This window comes from Lygodium microphyllum, chromosome 29, assembly GCF_053477565.2.
Source record: "Lygodium microphyllum isolate KBCC chromosome 29, Lygodium_microphyllum_v1.1.10, whole genome shotgun sequence".
Lineage (NCBI taxonomy): Eukaryota > Viridiplantae > Streptophyta > Polypodiopsida > Schizaeales > Lygodiaceae > Lygodium > Lygodium microphyllum.
The window spans coordinates 33,923,703-33,943,521 of record NC_141163.1 but is presented as its reverse complement, the minus strand read 5'-3'; the positions used below and the strand labels follow the sequence as shown (position 1 = coordinate 33,943,521).

Here is a 19,819-nt window from a genome sequence, read left to right as displayed (position 1 = left end):
CTACATTTTCCAAAGGAGCAGCTGGTTGAACATTGAGTTCACTTGTTGAAACTCTAGTTGAATCACCAAATGTAATGGGCAGCAGCCCTTCAAATACATCACGGGCAGCCTGATATGTGTCTAAACCAGCTAGGGACAATTCTGATTTTTCATCAAATAGTACATTCCTATTGACAAACATCTTTTTAGAAACAGGATCATAGAGTCAGTAGCCTTTGCTCTCACTGCTATATCCCACAAAAATGCATTTAACAGCCTTGTTATCCAACTTTTTCCTGAGTACCTTTGGAATATGTATATATGATAGGAACCCAAAGGTACGAAAGTGTCCAACAAAAGGTTTCCGTCTGTTCCAAGCCTCAAAAGGCGTAATTTTCTTCAAAGCTTTGGTGGGGCATGTGTTCAAAACATGGCAAGCACACATGACGGCTTCCATCCAAAAACTGTGAGGCAAGCTCTTTGCCTTCAGCATACATCTGGCCATCTCCATGAGTGACCGATTCTCTCTTTGCAACCCCATTCTACTCTGGAGTATAAGCAATAGTGTACTGATGGACAATGCCCTTCTGCTTCAAAAAGGAATTCAGCATAGAGGACATGTATTTCCCCCCTCGGTCCGAACGGAGAGTCTTAATTTTACAACCAGACTGGTTTTCAACAAGTGCAATAAAAGCCAAGAATGCATCATACACTTTGAACTTTTTGATCAAAGAGTAGACCCAACAAAATCAAGTAAAGTCATCAATAAAAGTCACAAAATAGTAACATCCTCCCAATGACTTTGTCTGCATAGGCCCACATACATCTAAATGTACTAACTACAATCTGATTGTTGCTCTAAAAGCAACATCACGGGGAAATGAAAAACGATGCATTTTCCCACAATACATCTACATCCTTCGCACAAGTGCTTAGGAGGTCTCTCTAGTAGAGGTAATCCATCTAGTATCTGCGTACACTATAAGAGCATCAAGCTGCCAAAGTTCACATGTCCCATCCTAGCATGCCATAACTCTGTCTGTATCATAGCAGGAGTAAGAGTGGATGTCAAATACGCTAATTGATCAACTGAAAGAGCATCCAACTCATATAACCCATGACATAAAGTGCCTGTCAAGACCAAAGTCTGTGTTCTTTGTCTCTCACCATGCATCTGTCGTCATCAAATGTGACATTGCAATCCACAACGTGCCAAAGAAGAGATAGAGAGCAAATTCTTCTTTATGCCTGGCACAAATAAAGCATCCTGTAGGCGGAGAATAGAGCCATCAATGGCTATGAGTACAATCTCCCCAATACCTCGAACAGGGTATGATGCATTGTTGGCACACTGTATAGACTTTCCAACTGGAGTTGCACTAACAGAAGCAAATAAATCTTTGCGAGATGTAATATGCCTAGAAGCACCACTGTAAAAAAACCAAGTGCCTGAATCCTCAGTAGAGCTGAATGCTCGATCTACCCAAGAGGTGTCATAACTGCATGTGTAAAAACAATAGTCCCTGTTTGCAACACAGGACACGGACTCAGTAGCAGTGGAAGGAGCATCAGAAACAAACATTCCTGACTCCTTTTTCTTCTCTTTGGCAATGCGCTTTTTGCACTCAGTGATGTAGTGGACTGGCTTCTTGTAATAATGGCATTTGCCCCTTTTTGGCTTGAGTGCCTTCTTTTTTTTGTTTGCCTGTGATGTGCCAGAAGTCCCAGAACTCTGCGGAGCATTTTTCACTTGGCTGCCTTTGCCCTTTTTGTCTAGCCATAAAAGCCTGCTTAGAGCCTATAGCATCCACACCACTATTCCTCCGTGTTTGCTCCTTCTCTAGAAGCAAACTGATTAACTGAAGAAAAGTGATAGGCTGTGCGGCAATCCTCATGGTGAGGTTTAAGGCTGTATGAAAGGCCAACTACGAAGGAGGTAATGAGTTCAAAGTGGTAGATATCATCTGTGCATCTGAATAGTACTCATCAACATTCATGAGTTGCTCTCGCAAGTCCTGAATTTTGTTCAAGAGATTCTGAATAGAATCACATTCATCCATTTTTAATGTCTCTAACTGTTTCTTTAAGAAAGAGATGTGAGTCTCATTCTTGCCTCCAATCATTTGCTCTAAAGTTAGCCAAGCTTCTTGTGAAGAAGCTGCTGAACGAATGTGGGGGATGATTGATCGCCGAACTACCAATGTAATCAGCGACAAAGCCTGTGCATCTCGTGTATCCCATGCTTTTTGAGCTACTGTTCTTTGGGGAAGTGGCTGAAGTGGAGCAGACTGAGATGCCGGTTGTGCACGTCCTCCTAGAGGAGGAGTAGCTGGAGCCACAACTCTAGGTCTAGCTTCTTCTCCACTAACATAATCCCAAAGATTTTTGGCCACAAGTACATTCTTTATCATGAAGGACCAAAGTGAATAGTTATTTCCATCAAATCTGTCCTCCTTGGATACATAGGTGAAAACATCTCCTCCTTGATTTGCCATGATTTTTAATTACCAAATAAAGATGCAAAAGAGCAATGCCGAAGCAGGACTACACTGGAAATCTGAAAATTTCTAGAAATTGCAGGAAATAACTTTTTGCAATTAGTGTACAAAGGTGTACTCTGTCAAAACTGTCTGTTATGCACGTAGTCCAACGTGCAATCAGTGTTTAGCAATACTATACCAGCAAAATCTCCAAAATTTCTTGCCTTGGATTTGTCAAAACAGTCTTTCAGTGGACTGGAACTGCAATGCATATGCCAATGTTCCCAGAAAACATAAAAGCCCAAATTTTTTTTTATGAATGTGTCCAGAAATTGCATTCAATGTGTCCCAGATAGGTTTCCTGAATTTGTGTCTGCTGCGTAGGAACCCCCTCTTCTAGAAATTAATTCTGGTTTAAAAAATGAAAAAAAAAAAACCTTGAAATGATGAGCTGTCACTGACCACCCTTCTAACCTGACGTGTGGTGCTGACAGGTGGCTTTGGGGCCAGATGGTAGCCGTGGAAAAGGCGGATGCTTTCGCAGGCGATTTCAGACAAATGGACGGCTCGTGGCAATTTATGGGCGCAGCGACTGGCGTGTGGCAGAAAGGACGAGTTTGACGGGATGTCTGGTGGAGAGACATCAGGTAGGTGTCCGGCGGGTTGATTGGTGGCTGGGGGGGCACTACAGGTGACAGGTACGATGGCCAGAGGGTAGGCGGGGTAGTGGCGTTGGGCGAGGAGCTGCTGGAGACGGGCAACACTAGTGCTGGCGAGCAGGGAAAGGGCAGGAGCTGCTGCAGAGACTAAACAGAGCCAAGGTAGAGTTGGACTGAGCAAGAAGCTCGTGGAGGCTGAGCAGAGTTGGGCAGAACCTGAGTTGAGCAGAGCAGAGCAGAGCCAATGCTCTGATACCAAATGTGAGAGAGGATAGGATCGAAGCTCAGCACAAAAAACTAGTAGATAGTAGAGAGTGAAGCACGACACCCAATGCAATAGACTGAAAGAGTGCAAACTGGAAGTACAAGGTACAACCCTTAAACCTTAGGGTTGTAGGGGGTGTTCACACCCGAACACGGTAAGTGCCCATAAGTGTGTGCCATAAGCACATACGAAATAATACCATAAGTCTGGGGGAAAGAACCTCTTTTACCGAGAGTAAAAAGTGCATGAGTGTCCTACTGATCAACGACACTCCTATGTGAGCGTAGGCGTAAGTGAGGCGCGAGTGAAATACCCAACAAGTTGGTCATACCAACATTGCTATAGATTGGGTTTTGCATTCTACTTGCCATGCCTAGGTACATTGGGCCTCGCATGCCCTACGTAGGTGGCTACATACCATGTACATTTGGTCTGAGCATTTCCATGGCTGAAGTATTCCCAGCCATTGTTTGGAAAATTGATCCACCTCCAAAGTACCTTGGTTGACCCACATTAGCATGTATGCCTTGCTGTCCATAACCCATTGGATTCGCACTTCCAAGTTGGCCTTGCATTTGCATTAATTGCCCCATCGGCACCAATTGCTTTGCTCATTGGCTACATTCGGAACATCATGAGGCTGCATAGGCTCTTCTTTCAGTACATATTGCTAAGACACCTTCCTCTTCTTGCCTTTTCTGTCCTTTCATAAATTCAACAATCAAGTAAACATAGGATATTTTGCCAATTGGGCAAAGATATCAGCTGTTATTCTCCAACGATCCTTGAATTGGTCATCATATTCTTCATCTTCTTGCTAGTCACCAGCATTAAGAGGCATAGAAGAACCCACATATGGATACTATGCTAAAATTGTTTTTATCTTCCATCCAAAAGCTAATTCAAAGCATAAGACACAGTGGGAGGAGTACTTGTCTTTGATTGAGTTTGGGTTAGAACAATACAATGCATAGCTCCACTGGTAAGGCTCCACTTGAGGTTGTCGAAGGTGGCAAGAAAAGAGAAGCAAAAGAGGGCAATCAATTGCTATAGATGTCCTTTGCAATTTACAAAAGGCGATTATGTTTTGTTGGGTTTTGAAAAGGCAAGGTTGAAAAGATGAAATGCAGAGAGAGATTGTATCCAACATTGAATATGCGTTACTATGGGCCCTTTTAGGTGTTGGAGAAGATTAGTGATGTTGCATATAGGTTGAAATTGCCTCCACATTGACAGATACATAATGCCTTTCATATGAGCTTATTGAGGCCTTTTTATGGTGATGTGCTAGAGAATATATTAGTTGAAATTCAGCTTGAGGTTGAGGAGCTGGATGAGATTTTGGTACCTGAGTAGATTTTGGCATGTAAGAAAATAAAGATTAGAGCTAAAGTTTTTATAAGGTATTTGGTGAAGTTCATAGAATTATTTAGTAATGGATGTTGAATAGATGGAAGTGTGTGACTTGATAGACCATCCATAGTTGTTGTAGCTTTACCTTGATGCTTTATGTTGGAGCTGACCTTAGATTGGCGGGCTTAGTTAGGTTCAATAGAGCAAGGGTCCATACCATTGCTTGATGCCTAAGGGGGAGGTAGCAGTTCTACTTTTGAAGTGATGGACAGCTCTAGTGTATAGTGGATCTTGGATGTATTCAACATGCATCCAAGGTATTTTTGTTGACGGTATGTCTACCATGGGATCACTATTCAGTGTACTAGTCACTGCAATTGGTATGCATATGGATATCGTTTTTACCATGGCTCTGGGACTATACATTTGCATGACTTCTTAGTGGTATTCAGCTGGTTCTTATGTGGACAATGGTGTGTTATATGATGCCATTGATAGTTCAGCCATGGTTTATGCTCGGTCAATGCTTTACTATGGTTGTTTTGAAAATTTGTGACATTTTGGTAATGGAAGCATTCCATGAGGTTGTGGTAGTAGTTTTGGATTCTTTTTATGTATTATGTTTTGGTTATATCGACTAGAAACTTTCATCAAATGTTTGATAGTAGCATGGTTAAGCAATAGTAGCTGATGTTGTTATTCTATGATGCCTTATTGATCCTTGCAAAGTGCAATGTTTTTCATAGAAAATCTTATGTTACTATTCCTTAACAAACAAGTAGGCTGAAAGCACCACCAAGGTGCTATATAGGCTTTTGCTAAAGACATGCCATAGCTTCTTGATCACCTGAGATATCAAACTACATTTAAGGAAACAACCTCAGCAAGCCCTTTTCAGCTCACTTTTGGATTTGAGGCCATCTTGCTGTTTGAACTTGAGACTACAAAAGTCCTCGAATCTTCACATGTGACTCCTCTAATCTATCCTTCTCGCCTCACTCTTCCGGAAGAAACTAGAATGCAGTAGCCAAAGCATTGGCCATGGCTCAACAATATGTAGGAAGGCTTGGCATGATCCACATCTTCGTAAACCAACCTTCATAAATGATGATTTAGTTCTTTTCTACTCTAGCAAATCCTTGAAACATTGCAACAGGTTGACTTGTGCTTGGCAAGGTCCTTTCAAATGAGTGGATGAAACCAGCCTTCCTCCTCGGATAGGGTGGTAAATCCCTGATTACAACTTAATTACAGTAGCAAACAATAAATGCAAATCTGAAAATACAAATTTACCTATTGATCTTGGACAATACACACTCGATGGGCCCCAAATTTGGCGCCCCTTCTGGTATTTCTTTAGCTTTATTGAAGAAAAAGTTGATTTACAATGGGATTCTCCCAATTCCTTTTGGTATTTCAACTCCCCTTGCTGTCCAAAGTGACCAGAAAGTCTTCAATCTATTTTGTCCCTTGATTCGGGCACTTAATTGGCCTTTACCCACTTCATAGATGATAGAAATGCCCCAAATTCAATGGCTGGCTAGTCCTCCACCTAAATTCAACTGAAATTCACCTTCAGCCTTGTTAAATCCAAGTCTTGGAGCTTCCAATTTTTGGCACGCTTCCAAGGCTGCTGCTAAATCCTAATTTCTGTTGTAAATTAGGGTTTACAATGGAGAAATTTGCAATTTCTTAGCCTCCAAGGGTCCAAATACTGAGATCTTCGGAGCAACACTGTGAAATGGCTGGGAGATGAGAGGAAAAGTGCTGCTGCTCTGCCTCAACAGCCTTTAGATGCTGTCTCTTGCTGTTGATTGGTATTCTTTTGCCCCTGGCTGCCTCAGAAGGTCCTCCAATGGCTGCAAATCAGACCAACAGTCTCCCCTTCCTTTGTCTTGCAGACTGAATTTATAAAAATGCCTATTCCTAGTCTCTAAAGACGTTTTTCAATCTTCATGGGCATTTTTGACAATTAGCAGCCTTCCCAAATGGTTTTTCTAGCATTTTCCATAATTAAATATCAATTTTCAGCCTTTAAATATTGACAATTAATCTAATAATTATTTCGTTGCCCTGAAAAATAATATGACCAGCCAATAATTAAATTGGCTAGGCAACTTCCATTCCCGAGTGTCTATGTGCCATCTTTGACCATCAGATTGGCGTTAGGTACCATTAAACGCCACTATTTTGGAGCTTCCAATTTCTGGCACACTTTCCAAGGCTGCTGCTAAACCCTAATTTTTGCTGTAAAATAGGGTTTACAGCGGAGAAATTTGCAATTTCTTAGCCTCCAAGGGTCCAAATAGTGAAATCTTCAGAGCAAGGCTATGAAATGGTTGGGAGATGAGAGGAAAAGTGTTGCTGCCTTGCCTCAACAGCCTGTAGATGCTGTCTCTTGCTGTTGATTGGTCTTCTTTTGCCCCTGGCTGCCTCAAAAGGTCATCCAATGGCTGCAAATCAGACCAGTAGCTTCCTCTCCCTCTCTCTTGCAGGATGAATTTATAAAAATGTCTCTCCCCAGCCTCTAAAGACGTTTTTCAGTCTTGCATGGGCATTTTTAACAAGTGGCAGCCTTCCTAAATGGTTTTTCCAGCATTTTTCATAATTGAATATTAATTTTCAGCCTTTAAATATTAAAAATTAATCTAATAATTATTTCGGTGCCCTGAAAAATAATCTGACTAGCCAGTAATTAAATTGGCTAGGCAACTTCCATTCCCGAGTGTCTCTGTGCCATCTTTGACTATCAGATTGGAGTTAGGTACCATTAAACGCCACTTCTCTAGTGTCACCAACTAACACTTATGGCCAAATGGATGACCTAGGTCAAAAACTGGCACCAGATATCACCAAGTACCTATGTGGCATAACTTATAGCAACTTTTGCCTTTGACATCCCATCATTTCTTCCGGTCCCGGGCTTTTCATTTTACTTCAACCCCAGTTGCACCTCACATGTGCATCATTTACTTAATCATGTGATTAAAAATTAATCCACATGTTAAGTGAGGTTTCAAAAATACATATCCTCATGACAGTGGAAGTCCTGCCCCAATAAGTAATCCAATTGAACACCCTTACAAGTGATCTACTTTCTTTGGGCAGTAACTCCAGAGTTAAAAACTACTTTCTCCCATTTCCCCAACGATAACTTTCCCGATCTAGCCCAACTTCGATGGAGACAACCATTTGCCAACCTTGACATAGTCCCAAACTCCCCTAACCCACTGAAATTCCTTGACATTTCTCACATCCATTTCCCTTCTTTTCTCTAATACCTCTTAGATCTTGGATGTGGTAGAAGAACAAAGAAGATCAAACAGATCCTAGGGTAGCAAGAGAAGCGCCATTGATGTGAAATCCATTGATGATAAATCTCAGTCAAGAAGTAAGACCCCCTCTCTAGATCAAAGCGTGATCCAATGGCCCAATTCGATGGTGTGATCCGACAAGAATCCAATAGGCCAATGGGAGTGGAGAGGCCTCGAATGGATCACTCTAAAAAAGTCCAATTGGGAATAGGTGAGCCAAGCAGCCTTTGACCTAGTTGAGAGACAATAACAAGGAGCTATTGAAGGCACTGTAACCTGCCAAGAAAGAACAATAGGGACTAAGGACCATGAGATGGACATGCAAACGGTACGGGATGGTGGCTTGATGATGAAGGAAAGGGGCCAAGGGTTTAGGGAATTAAATGATTTAATGTCTTAGACTAAGGTTAAAACTGGGGCTGTGCAATGGCCAAAGTTTGGGCAGGGCTATATATTTTTCAATTTATTGAATTAATATTGGCTGAAAACTTAGTCTAGAGGCTGAGTTTTGCATGGGCAGATTTGCCACTTGCCATGCAACCATGTAGAGAGCCATGCAAGGCTGTGTGAAGCCATTCGGGGCAGATTTGAAGGTGAAGAGCTCAGTTTTGGGACAATTCACAGCAGCTGATGCACAATGTAGAGCAATTCACAATTGCAGGGCCTGAAATTTGGGTGGTTTGACAATGTGGCCACCACTCCACGATTGGCTATTATGGCACTCCTAATGCAGGTGCTTATCGTACCCTCTTTCCTGCCTTCAGAAAAGTTGGATGAGATGAACTACCCTCTATGGTTATGCAAAGTCAAGTGCATCCTCGACAATTTTGACCTATGGGATTTTGTGACACCCCCCAATTCCCCAACCTATCATGGATTCCCATGTTGGAGCAACTACAAACTTACTAGCCTCATGGGCTTAATGCCAAAGCCCACCATTTTCTCTTTTTAAGTTGTACAGATTCTGTGCTCATACATATAAGACGTATCTGCACAAGTGTGGAGGAGGTCTAGAAGAGATTGGCATCTCTTTACTAGGTCCAAACATTCGGGCATCACATCACCCTCGAGTTGAAGCTTCAACAAATCGCTATCACAAATTCCCCTATGATGAAGGGTCACATCAACAAGATGAAGAAGATTAGAGATGAGCTTGCATCCCTTGGTAAGATCGTGTCTTTGGAGGACCTTGCTGTGACACCTCTCTCACATCTCCTGTCACCAAATATGACATGTTCTACAACAATCTTCTCACCTCTTGTACGAGGGATACTATCATTTGGAAGGAGCTAGTCTTGATGGAGCAAGATGCGCATCCCCAAGAGAGAGATTCTAATTTATGGTAAAGCTAGAGCATAGAGGTGTTCCTTTGCAACATCATCTTTAGGTAGAGGACAAGCCGGAAGAAGAAGTCCAAGAAATTGGAGTCATCTTTACACTCTAACATTGATTCCAAGGGGAAGCACAAAGGCTATCCTAAGTGTCCACAATGTGGGAAGACCTCGCACCCCAAGGAGAAGTGCCAGAAGAAGTACCCTCACCTTCATTTGGGAGCATAGGAAGGAACTACATCAAACACTCTTACCTCTACTTCTCAATCTACACCTACTATTTCACATTAATCAATGTTTCTTCACATCCATGAGATGGAGGAGCCTTCTTCGACTACCTCATCCTCTAACAGGCTTTGGCCATCAACAGCAGTGCATCAAGTCATACAACTCCACGAGGAGGTTGGGTCCAAGGTATCCATTCATCTGAGGGTACAATCATTGTAGGTGACATTTCATCTATGCTTATTTATGGTGTTGGCACCTTGGCTTTATTGCCTAGCCATCCATCTTCGAGCCCCGTTTTGGAAGTCATACGTGTCCCAAACTTGGGCTTCCATCTTTGCATAGTTCATGGCCTTACAAGACTCGATACTCAGGTTGTTTTCACCACCATGCAGGCTGTATTTGTTGACAATGCCACTTCAAAAGCCATTCTCATGACGGGTTGGTAGGAGAGGGGACTATACAAGCTCCATTCTCCTTCCAAACTAAAGGACTCCCCGAGGCAAATGGGCTTCCAAAAAGCATTTCATATTGTGTCACGTGTCACAAATACATGAATTTTACACCTAATGCTTGGGGGGTGCTTAAGTTGGAAAGAAGTGTCGTGCACATGTGTGAGATTAAGTTGAATGCGAGTTGAGGTGACAAATAATTCTAGCCTAGGTAGTGGGGAACACTAGTAGAAGTTGTGGACAGTTGCCAATGGGGCACCTAGGACAGATCTCGCTCATGGAACCCCTTGGAAAATGACTTTTGGTGTCATACATGAAGGAAAGGCTTGTAGAATATTGCAATCCTTGAAGAATCTTCTCAGGATCTTGTGAATCCCCCTTTAAACACAAAGGGTTAGGGAATCCACAATCACATCTTCAATATTGTCCCCCCTATGAAAGGGATGGGGGATATGAAGAAACCACTAGAGGAGATGGTGGGGGATGGGATAGAACAATGGGATGGGTGGTGCACAAATGGGAACGGGTGTGGCAATCAAAGGACCTCCAACTTTAAGGATTGGTACTATAGTATCAGGTGACCAACTAGCAAGGAAGCCTTTGCAAATTACTATGTTGAATAAGGGTGCCTCTTACTATAGGCGCAATAGACCAAAACTAGATCAACCCTAGTTACTTGGGGCATTGGCTGGGCACAATAACACAATGACTACTAATGAGATGGTTGCCTAGCCAAAGGAGGCTAGCAGCATATAACATGAATGCACTTATGTGTGGACAATCAGAAATAAGGTGGACACCTAATTTTAAGTAAATTCACCTTCTGTTCCCTAAATGACTAATGCATCAGGAAATTAAGATCAGGATTGTGAACAGTTGAGAAATTGACATCCATCAAATTACCAATGTTTGATAAGCTCATCTCTGCGTATCTCAGATTATGAAAGTCTGATTTGTGCCAAGTGTAGACTACTATTAAAGCCAACTGTTTTGCAGGTACTTTAAGACATATGGCTGGCCTTCAACAGATTTGCTCACAGCACCTCCAGAAAGCGATTCTGACAAGGAACAGCTTATTGATACACTTCAGGTAGTTCAGCTGGCACTCAACAAAAGGTCAAGCCTCTAGCATTTTCTCCAAAAATTAATCTGCATGCAAGTTACAATATTCTTCTACATCTTCAACTGCTCTTTGCTTCTATAGAAACCTCTATTTTGCACATTAGATTGTGTGTGTGAACTTTTACGATTTTCTACTTTCCACAATCTAAAGTGAAGAAATTCTGTTAAATATAGACAGATTGTCTTTGCCATATTGTCATCTTCTGTGTTGGGTAACATTCAAAGCCGTAAGTGCATACATTTTGAACATAATTAAATCACTCATGGTTAGTGAATAGGTTGTGTCTGGAGTTTATGCTCACTTGTTATCCCAAAGCTCAGCTTTTGCATGACTGTGGGTGAAAAACACAAATTTGCAGCTTTTCTGGAAGCCTATATTCAATTTGTAGTTTGGATGTTGTTATTCAGGACTGGAAAACAGAGAAATACAAGGAGATCATCTCATCTGGAACAGTAAGTTTTTCTGCACGTACATTATTTCTGTATTATATCAAATACATCAGTCTCCAGATCTTCATTTTTCCATCTGCTTTGCAACAGGTAAAGCCAAGACCAGGCGTTTTGCAATTGATGGATGAGGCTCAAGCAAAGGTATCAGAGTTTTAAAAATATTGCACATTATCAGTGGCTGTATGTCTTTACATGTGATGTGGCAGGGATTGAAGCTTGCAATTTGTTCCGCTGCAACAAAAAGCTCTGTTGTATTTTGTCTCACCAACTTACTTGGGAAGGTATATTCAGACATCCATTTACATACATGTATTTGTGAACAGACTAGGCTTTCTTTGTTTTGTGCACCCACAAACATGGATGACTGATGTGTTTATGAAAGAAATGAATGATTTTTGTACCCAAGTGTCTAGTAGGCCACAAGGTAGTCAAAAGGTAATACATCAATGCATACTAAGTTTATGTAGGGTCTGTCAATCTTAGCCTAACTTTGTGATGATGCCCTCATTGGCTTTGGATATGATTGTTCAAAGCTTCATCTGCTGCATGGAAGCTAAGATTTGAAGTGTGAGGGAAGTTGAATTCTAGAATCTCCCTCATCCTATCTGTGATTAATCTCTGTTTTGCTTTAGCACCACGATTTGGCCCAACGTCTCAAGGTGCCAAGGTCTTTTGGGTGAACAAGTCAATTATGCACATCTTTGCATCTATGCATCTCCACGAAGAAGATTATCTACATCCTTTTGTAGTGTAGGATAGAATGCAAAACAAATCGTTAGTGAAATGTCCTCCTAGGACCCAAGCTGCACATGTGACATGACCCAAGCCATACCCATGACATAGAACATCAAGGGAATGGAATATCAGACTCACCTCCTAGACATAGAGCAGAATGGGCTCACTCCCGAGCCGGGGAGCGAGAAGCATACCAGGCCACAGCCATGTCCCAAGAGCTGGCATCCCATACCACCAGCCCACACTGTCCTAGTGTACAGATGTGTCTGCCTAAGGGCCTAAGTCCAAGAGTGGTGAGCACACAGTGATGTGCTCAAATGGGCCTTGAGTGCTAACTGCCCTAACCCTAAAGTGCCCCAGTGTATTTGCACTAGGTCACTTTATGATCACTACAACCAATGCTGCTAGTGCCCAGCTGGATGCAGATGTAACAGTTAGTAGTCCTAGAAAGCATCAGTGCTTATCCGAGTTTCATTAGCACATTGTGTCCAATTGCAGGATTCACAATGAGCTGAAGCAAGAAATTCATGGAGAGGAAAATATGATGCAACCCTTTTTATGCCTTCGCAATGGACATCAGAAAGATTCAAGACATTGAAATGTGCCCAAATAACAACAAATGCAAAACCAACCTGGAGCTTTTACAAAGGAATGGAGAGCTGTTTTGATATTCTCTGAAATTCAAATGGTTGTAAGATTTGACATGGAGTTAACACACAATCAGTGTTATGCTATATAAACAGATTCAGTACCAAGGGGACTAAAGTTTGTTGTTTCCAAACATGATTTGTATGGTCTAATAATCTCAAAATTGAAGCTCTCTGAAGGGAGTTGTGAATACTGGTATAATGCCACTTTTGAGCCCTTTTCTAATCTGGAAGGGCAATTTGTAGCTCTTATGGTTGCAATATTTAAGCTCTTTCATGCAAATATGTGTGAAAGGTGTGCATCCATGTCTGCTGGGCACACAATGGAGCCATTCTGTAAAAGCTGCAGGAAATATGTCTGATATTGGTCATCTTCCTTCCATGCTGTTGTGCAGGGGTCATGCCAGTCTTCTCCACATCTTATCTCACAAAAGTCTATCCTGATCACTTGCTTCAGCCTGGATGGCTGAGTCGCATACGAGGACAATCAAGGCTGTAGTGAAACAGTGGAAGTGTGTCTATCCTCATTCTATGAAGGTTCATCCAAGTGCACATCTGAGCCAACTTTTGCTGCTAGCTTTTGGAGGATGTTTGAGTGCTTGAGGAGGTGTCACCAAGCTAGTGGGCACAATTCAAAAGTCCTCTCAGCATCTGATCTCACAATGTCCATCTTGATCACGTGGTTCATCTCTGGATGGCTGGATAGCAAGTGAGAACAGTGGAGGCTGTAGTTAAAGGTGGAAGTGTGTATCCTCATCCCATGAAGGCTTATCCAAAGTGCACATTTGTGCCACAAGTATCTCCTTTCACTACAGACTGTTTGGAGGATGTGAATGTGAGATTAGGGCATCTTTGCTATGGGAGCTCCCATAGTCTTTGAAGACATGTCACTGCTTGCAAGAGGTCTTTGTAACCGAAGGTGTAGCACTGATGGTTTTCCTTCTGACCAGTTTTGTTTTCATCATGATCAATGGTCTCTCTTTAGGTTGCATCCATCATAGAAAAATCTTCATTCCTTACTCCTTGATTCTGGAATCCATGCATGATGCATTTCTACTTCCATTGCCCACAAGATTTACTGAGCTTATTCAACAGTTTCAGTTGAAATCTTATCAGTAGGCTAAATTGAAAACTTTGACTGAAAATTTGCAAGACAATTCTTGCCAGTCTCAAATTCTTTTGGGGTTTGCATGCATCTCCCGTTAAGCTAAAAATGCATTAGCCTAACTTAAACAGCCCCAAAACACACTTAATTAATGAATAAACCTTATTATTTAAAAAAAACACGTGATCCTAGAGAGTTAGTGTCCCACATGCAACCTTAATTTGGGTGCCCCAAACTTTCTGTGAATACGCATGCTGTCCACCACTGTCTCTCAATCTCATTTTTGCAGGTTTTAAGAGCTGTATCTCTGCTGCCCACACCCCACTCGTGGAGGACATCATGATTAGACCTTCCCCTTGCTATATGCTATCATGTGGTGCTTGATTCCAGCCTTCGTCTCCACCTGTGAAGTATCGCCTGCATCTAGGAGCTGTCACTTACTATTTGAAGCTTGCGTTTGTTTGACATCATTAGTTCGACCTGCCGCCATTAGTCTAACACTGTTGCCATCATCCAAAATTTGCATTTGCTGAGTTTCTCTCTTCTCCAATTGTTGCATACACTTCTTGCATAGTTGTCTACTGTTTCTAGTTGTTGCCCATTTTTTTCTCCTCAAGTACTTGCGTTTTTGGTTTTTCTCTCTCCTCACTGCTTGTCTATATCAAATCTAGCCTCTCTGGTTGTGTTTGCCATTGTTTGATACACGGAGGTTGTCTTGCTGTATTTTGAGATTAGTTTCGGAGTTCGACACGCTCTCCAGCTCATAACCTCTGCCTTGATCCTAGAGATACCAGAGTTTGAGGTTCAAGATTCCATGCATAGTGTGTTTGTTGCATGAGTACTGTATATTCAATAGTCATTCACACTATTATTCATTGTGTTCACTGTCTTTTAGTTACCCTAACCCTGATTTGTTCTGTGTTTATCAGTTTGTGCTTTGTTGTACGATTGGTTTTGTGTTTTATGCATTTAGAGCATTTCTTCACATGGTATTAGAGCCAAGTTTTTTTTGAGATACCTAGGACTTTGATTGGAAAGCTCATCCGCAGAAGCGAGAACAACAAAAGGGTTAGATGACTTCGAATACTTCCACATTGCTTCAGTCTCCACAACTAAACATGTCTAGAAACAATCAGTTTAGTTGTCTCCATGGTAATCTGAAGTCTCTCCAGCCATACTAGATCTAGCAAAGGCAAGCTAGGATGTTTCTAGACATGTTTCTAGGCATTGGCACCGGCTCCCTCTCTCCACAAAACCTGGAGCCGGGTATATAAAGAAGAAAAATATACCAAAATAGGGGCAAGTTGGCTAGTATAAAATGCCCCAAATAAGCATCATAATAACCATAATAAAATGCATAAATAACCTAGCCATGCTCGGCATAGACTCACATATGAGTTGTCTAGAGTGCTAATATCAAGAGCTGTATCTCTACCACCCACACCCCGTTCGTGAAGGACATCGTGGTCAGACCTTCCCCTTGCTATATGCTATCATTTGGTGCCTAATCCCAACCTTCGTCTCCACCCATGAGCTGTCACTTGCAGCCCTAAGCTGTCGTTTGCAGTTGTGAGATGTTGCTTGCATCTAGGACTGTCACCTAGTATCCTAGAGTTGTTGCCTACTGTTTGAAGCTCCCATTTTCTTCTGATATTATCAGCTGGACCTGTCGCCATTAGTTTGCCATTGTTGCCATAATCTAAAATCTATGTTTGCTTAGTTTCTCTCTCCTCCAGCTGTCGGCTACACTTCCCATACAATTGTGTGTTGTTTCTAGCAGTTGTCCAAATTCCCTCTCTCCTCAGGTACTTGCATTTTTTATTTTTCTCTCTTCTCACTACTTGTCTATATTAGATCGAGCCTCTCTGGCTGTGTTTGCTATTGTTTGACACACAGAGGCTGCCTTGCTATGTTTTGGGATCCATTTCAGAGTTTGACACGCTCTCCAGCTCATAACCTTTGCCTTGATCCCAAAGATACTAGAGTTCGAGGTTCAAGATTCACTGCATAGTGTGTTTGCTACATGAGTACTGCATATTCAGTCGTCATTCCCTTCATTATTCATTGTGTTCACTGTCTTTGAGTTACCCTAACCCTAATTGTGTTTTGTGTTTATCAATTTGTGCTTTGTCATACGATTGGTTTGGTGTTTTCTATGTTTAGAGCATTTCTGCACATCTCCTTACATCTCCTTCCGAAGAGAACATGGTTAGACATTAGCATGCAGAGGGTTGAATGGTTAATGCTGCGAAATCCTCCCTTATCAACTACATTGAATTGAATTTGCAGTCCTTGGGATAATAGGGCACAATAATACTCCATGGCAATGTCACTAGGCATCTAGGGTATCCCTTGGGTTTATATTTAGCCAAAACACTTGCTAAAATGGATTTCACATATTGGAGACTAAGTTTGTTTATTTTGGAAATCTCAGGCGTGGCCATTTCGTATTCATCTCAAAGTGCCACAGACTATCATTCTATCCATGCTTGCTTATTTTTTTGCTTGAACTACCACTACCTTGAATGATCTTTCCAGGCACATCCGTTTCATGTTATGAAAAAAGGACTCCTTGCATGCATGTATTTCTTGAAGCCATGTTTGCATCTTGAAAAACATGGGTGGTGGGGCTATTTTGGATTTTGAGACTCAAATGGTGGATCTTCATTGGCCACTTTTTACAGTATATACTAATCATCACCTGTGGTTCTTTATTGTCTATTTTTTCTAGAGGACCTGCAACTTGTGCATGGTAATACAAGCATTCATGGCTTGTGGTGGCACATTCATTTCTCAACATCTTCCTCTTTTCTGGTGACTCACTTGGTATGCTCATGGAAGTTAGTTCTTTAGAAGGTGCATCGGTATTTAACAAAGGATCACTTGGCTGCAAACTCCTTTCATAAGGAATTACATTTGGGCTTGCTCTATTGCTGATGCTAGTTTGGTGCACTGCAATGTATTGATGTCTTTCCCCATAGCTAGGAGGCTTTTTCGCATCCCTTGCAGATATCCTGACTTATGGGGCCAAATTTTGATAGTATTGTAGTATAGGCAGCCCTTTCCCGCCCTTGATTCTGATCGTCCTTGGCAGGATTGACTGTGATGGAAGGTTGGCTAAACAAGACTTTGTTCAAAAGTAAGGTCGAGTGTTGATTGGTGGACTTCCCCTTGCCTCGGCTCTTTCGAAGTGCTAGATCTCAATGACAATTTTTTTTTTTTGCATTTCCAGTGTGGAATACTCTCCTCACAGATTTATTTCCTGCCCTTTAGCTAGAAAAATATGGACCCTTTTTTTTTACATTTAGAGAGTTGTGATACTACGACGGATCTTCTGTAAACAGATTTAAGTACATAGAAGACTAATTGGATTGTAGAAGGAAAAAGTTTAAGCAACCAAATATCATTTAGAGAACTTATAAATGGAATGCTAAACTTGCACAAAGCTGCATTAGGAAGGCGTAGGAGAGCTGATGGTGATCCACATAAAACACCTCTTGTTTTTGATGAAGAAGATCAAGTTTATCTTAGGGTGCTTGAGCAGTCTAAAACATCAAAATGGGACAATGTGCAAAATTATCACTTACGTATTGTGGTGCATTCATAAAATTTAAGAAAATAGGATAGATGGCTTACAAGCTCCACTTGTTGCCTGCCATAAGTAAGATCCATCCAATGTTCCATGTAAGTTAAAAAGGAACTAGTTCATATAGATAATCTCATCTTAGGGAGTTAGATAGTGGAACTCTTTGATAAACAATCGCTTCCATACGAATCCGAAAGAATTTTAGTGGTTTGTTGTAGACAAACAAGTAATATTTACCAAGAATACTTGGTAAAGTGGAATGATTATTCTAGATAGAATTCAACGTGGGAGTGTGTAAGCACCATTCCAAAATGGTTTTCCAATTTAGGATTAGACCTTTGGAGTTTTGTTTCGATGATGCAAACCGATTATCCTCCCAATATTGGCACGACCCATTTTGTGATTAGTTTAATAATCCTTAGTAACTCTCATGCATGGCTGCCACATTATCGAGTTACTTGGCTTTGGCCCCCATTCACATATGTGGAATGGTGTAAGTAGTGCATGGCTCTCGAAACTATATGTCTGTGCACTCTCTGTCAACTACACCCAATGTTGCAAAACCTAGTGCTAGTCTAGCTGGAGTAGTTTCTCGGATGGAGGATTGTGGCCCTTTATATATGTATATACACACACATACACATACATAGATTGATCTACCATCTCTATAGGTTCTAGTAAAAAGTAAAATTGTGCTGTGACTTACTCACTTGAGGGTATATATGGCGTTGAAACTCCCTAATCTTGGTTTGTCAAGCTTCATTGAAATATCTCTAGACTTGCAAAATGTCTACAAGGCATTTGTGTGCTATGGTAGACCCTTGAGTGAGCTTGAGATGAGTACAATATTGTTTGCATCAGTAGCATGTGTATTGATCTAGCAGTCCAATATCGTGCAACCTCCTCATGAGTTTGACATATGATATGGTGTCAAAAGCTTTTTGAAAATCTACAAAGCAACAATAAATCCTCTTTCCATGTACACTTCCCTTTTTTATGTGATATGTAATATGTGGACTGTTTTGCTTGAAAATATTGTTAAGTTATTTTGGGTTGTGGCCTTCAAAACTGATAACAATGTAAAGTTGTGCAATGCGAATAATGGATCTTGGATTCTTGTGTTAAAAGTTAAGATTGTTTAGTGACTCTAGTCTCTAGTATGCTTACTATGTGTAGCCTTTTCCTACACTTTGACTTTGATTTCCCTTGGCACAGTTGGGATCTTGCTAGCCGTCTTAGTCTTGACAAGGCTTCAACTCACCAGGTGTATCACCTCTTGATTAAGGACAATCATTGGATGGCTACTAAAGCCAATGTGATTTGGGACATGCATACGAAAACAGACAAGAGGGGAGAGAGGTGAAGAAACCAAGAGTACACACAAAAAAGCAATGGATACTTGAGTATACAGAGAGATAGGGCTGAAATCTTCTTCTTCTTTCTTCTTCTTCCTTCACACAAAAGACCTAAGTCTGCAACATGATAAAACATAACCAAGGGTGGACTATGTGGGCATAGTCTAATTGTAGAATTGCTGGCGTATCCTCATGTCAGTTACCTAATCTGCCTGTGAGTAATATCCCGTCACATCACCAAGGCACGTAGTGGATGCCAGCTCATGTAGAGCTCGGCATCTCAACACTCCCCCTCGAGCTTAGCATGAGCTCGTGAACTCCAAGCATAGTCCTAAAGCGTTAAAGTTTCTCAGCTTCCAAGGCCTTGGTGAAAATGTCATCAACTTGATTCTTTGTGCTAATGTAGACCAAGTTAATATCACCTACTGAAACCCATTCCTGAATAAATAGTAATGGATCTCTATTTTTTTCAGTCCACACATGATACATTGGGTTCCTGGCCAATTAAATGTTCCTAAGGTTATCACAATAGATGATAACCTTCTTGTCCACTTGCATCTCCAAATCACCAAGTAGCTTGTGAAACCAAGCTATCTCACATGCTATAATTGCAACACCTCTGTACTCTACCTTTGTACTGGACAAGGTAACTATCGGTTGTTTCTTGTTGCACTAAGTAACAGTATCACTCCCACAATGTGCATTGCACTGCATCCAAATGTGGCTTTCATGAAAGCTACATAAATTGGCTCTCCAAACCA

General features: G+C 41.4%; 1 protein-coding gene across 4 annotated transcripts in view; it reads left to right on the top strand.

Annotated features, from left to right (window-relative positions):
* Positions 1 to 19,819, top strand: part of LOC148010515 (Haloacid dehalogenase-like hydrolase (HAD) superfamily protein) — a 59,119-nt gene that overhangs the window by 12,312 nt on the left and 26,988 nt on the right. The window contains exons 2-5 of one of the 4 annotated variants that reach the window (XM_087670999.1): positions 11,055 to 11,148; positions 11,589 to 11,633; positions 11,721 to 11,771; positions 11,837 to 11,911. In XM_087670999.1, coding sequence (XP_087527125.1) covers positions 11,055 to 11,148; positions 11,589 to 11,633; positions 11,721 to 11,771; positions 11,837 to 11,911 — 265 coding nt within the window. Of the gene's footprint in view, positions 1 to 11,054; positions 11,175 to 11,539; positions 11,634 to 11,720; positions 11,772 to 11,821; positions 11,912 to 19,819 lie in introns of all 4 variants that reach the window. The other 3 variants (XM_087670998.1, XM_087670997.1, XM_087670996.1) reach the window with 3 other exon arrangements.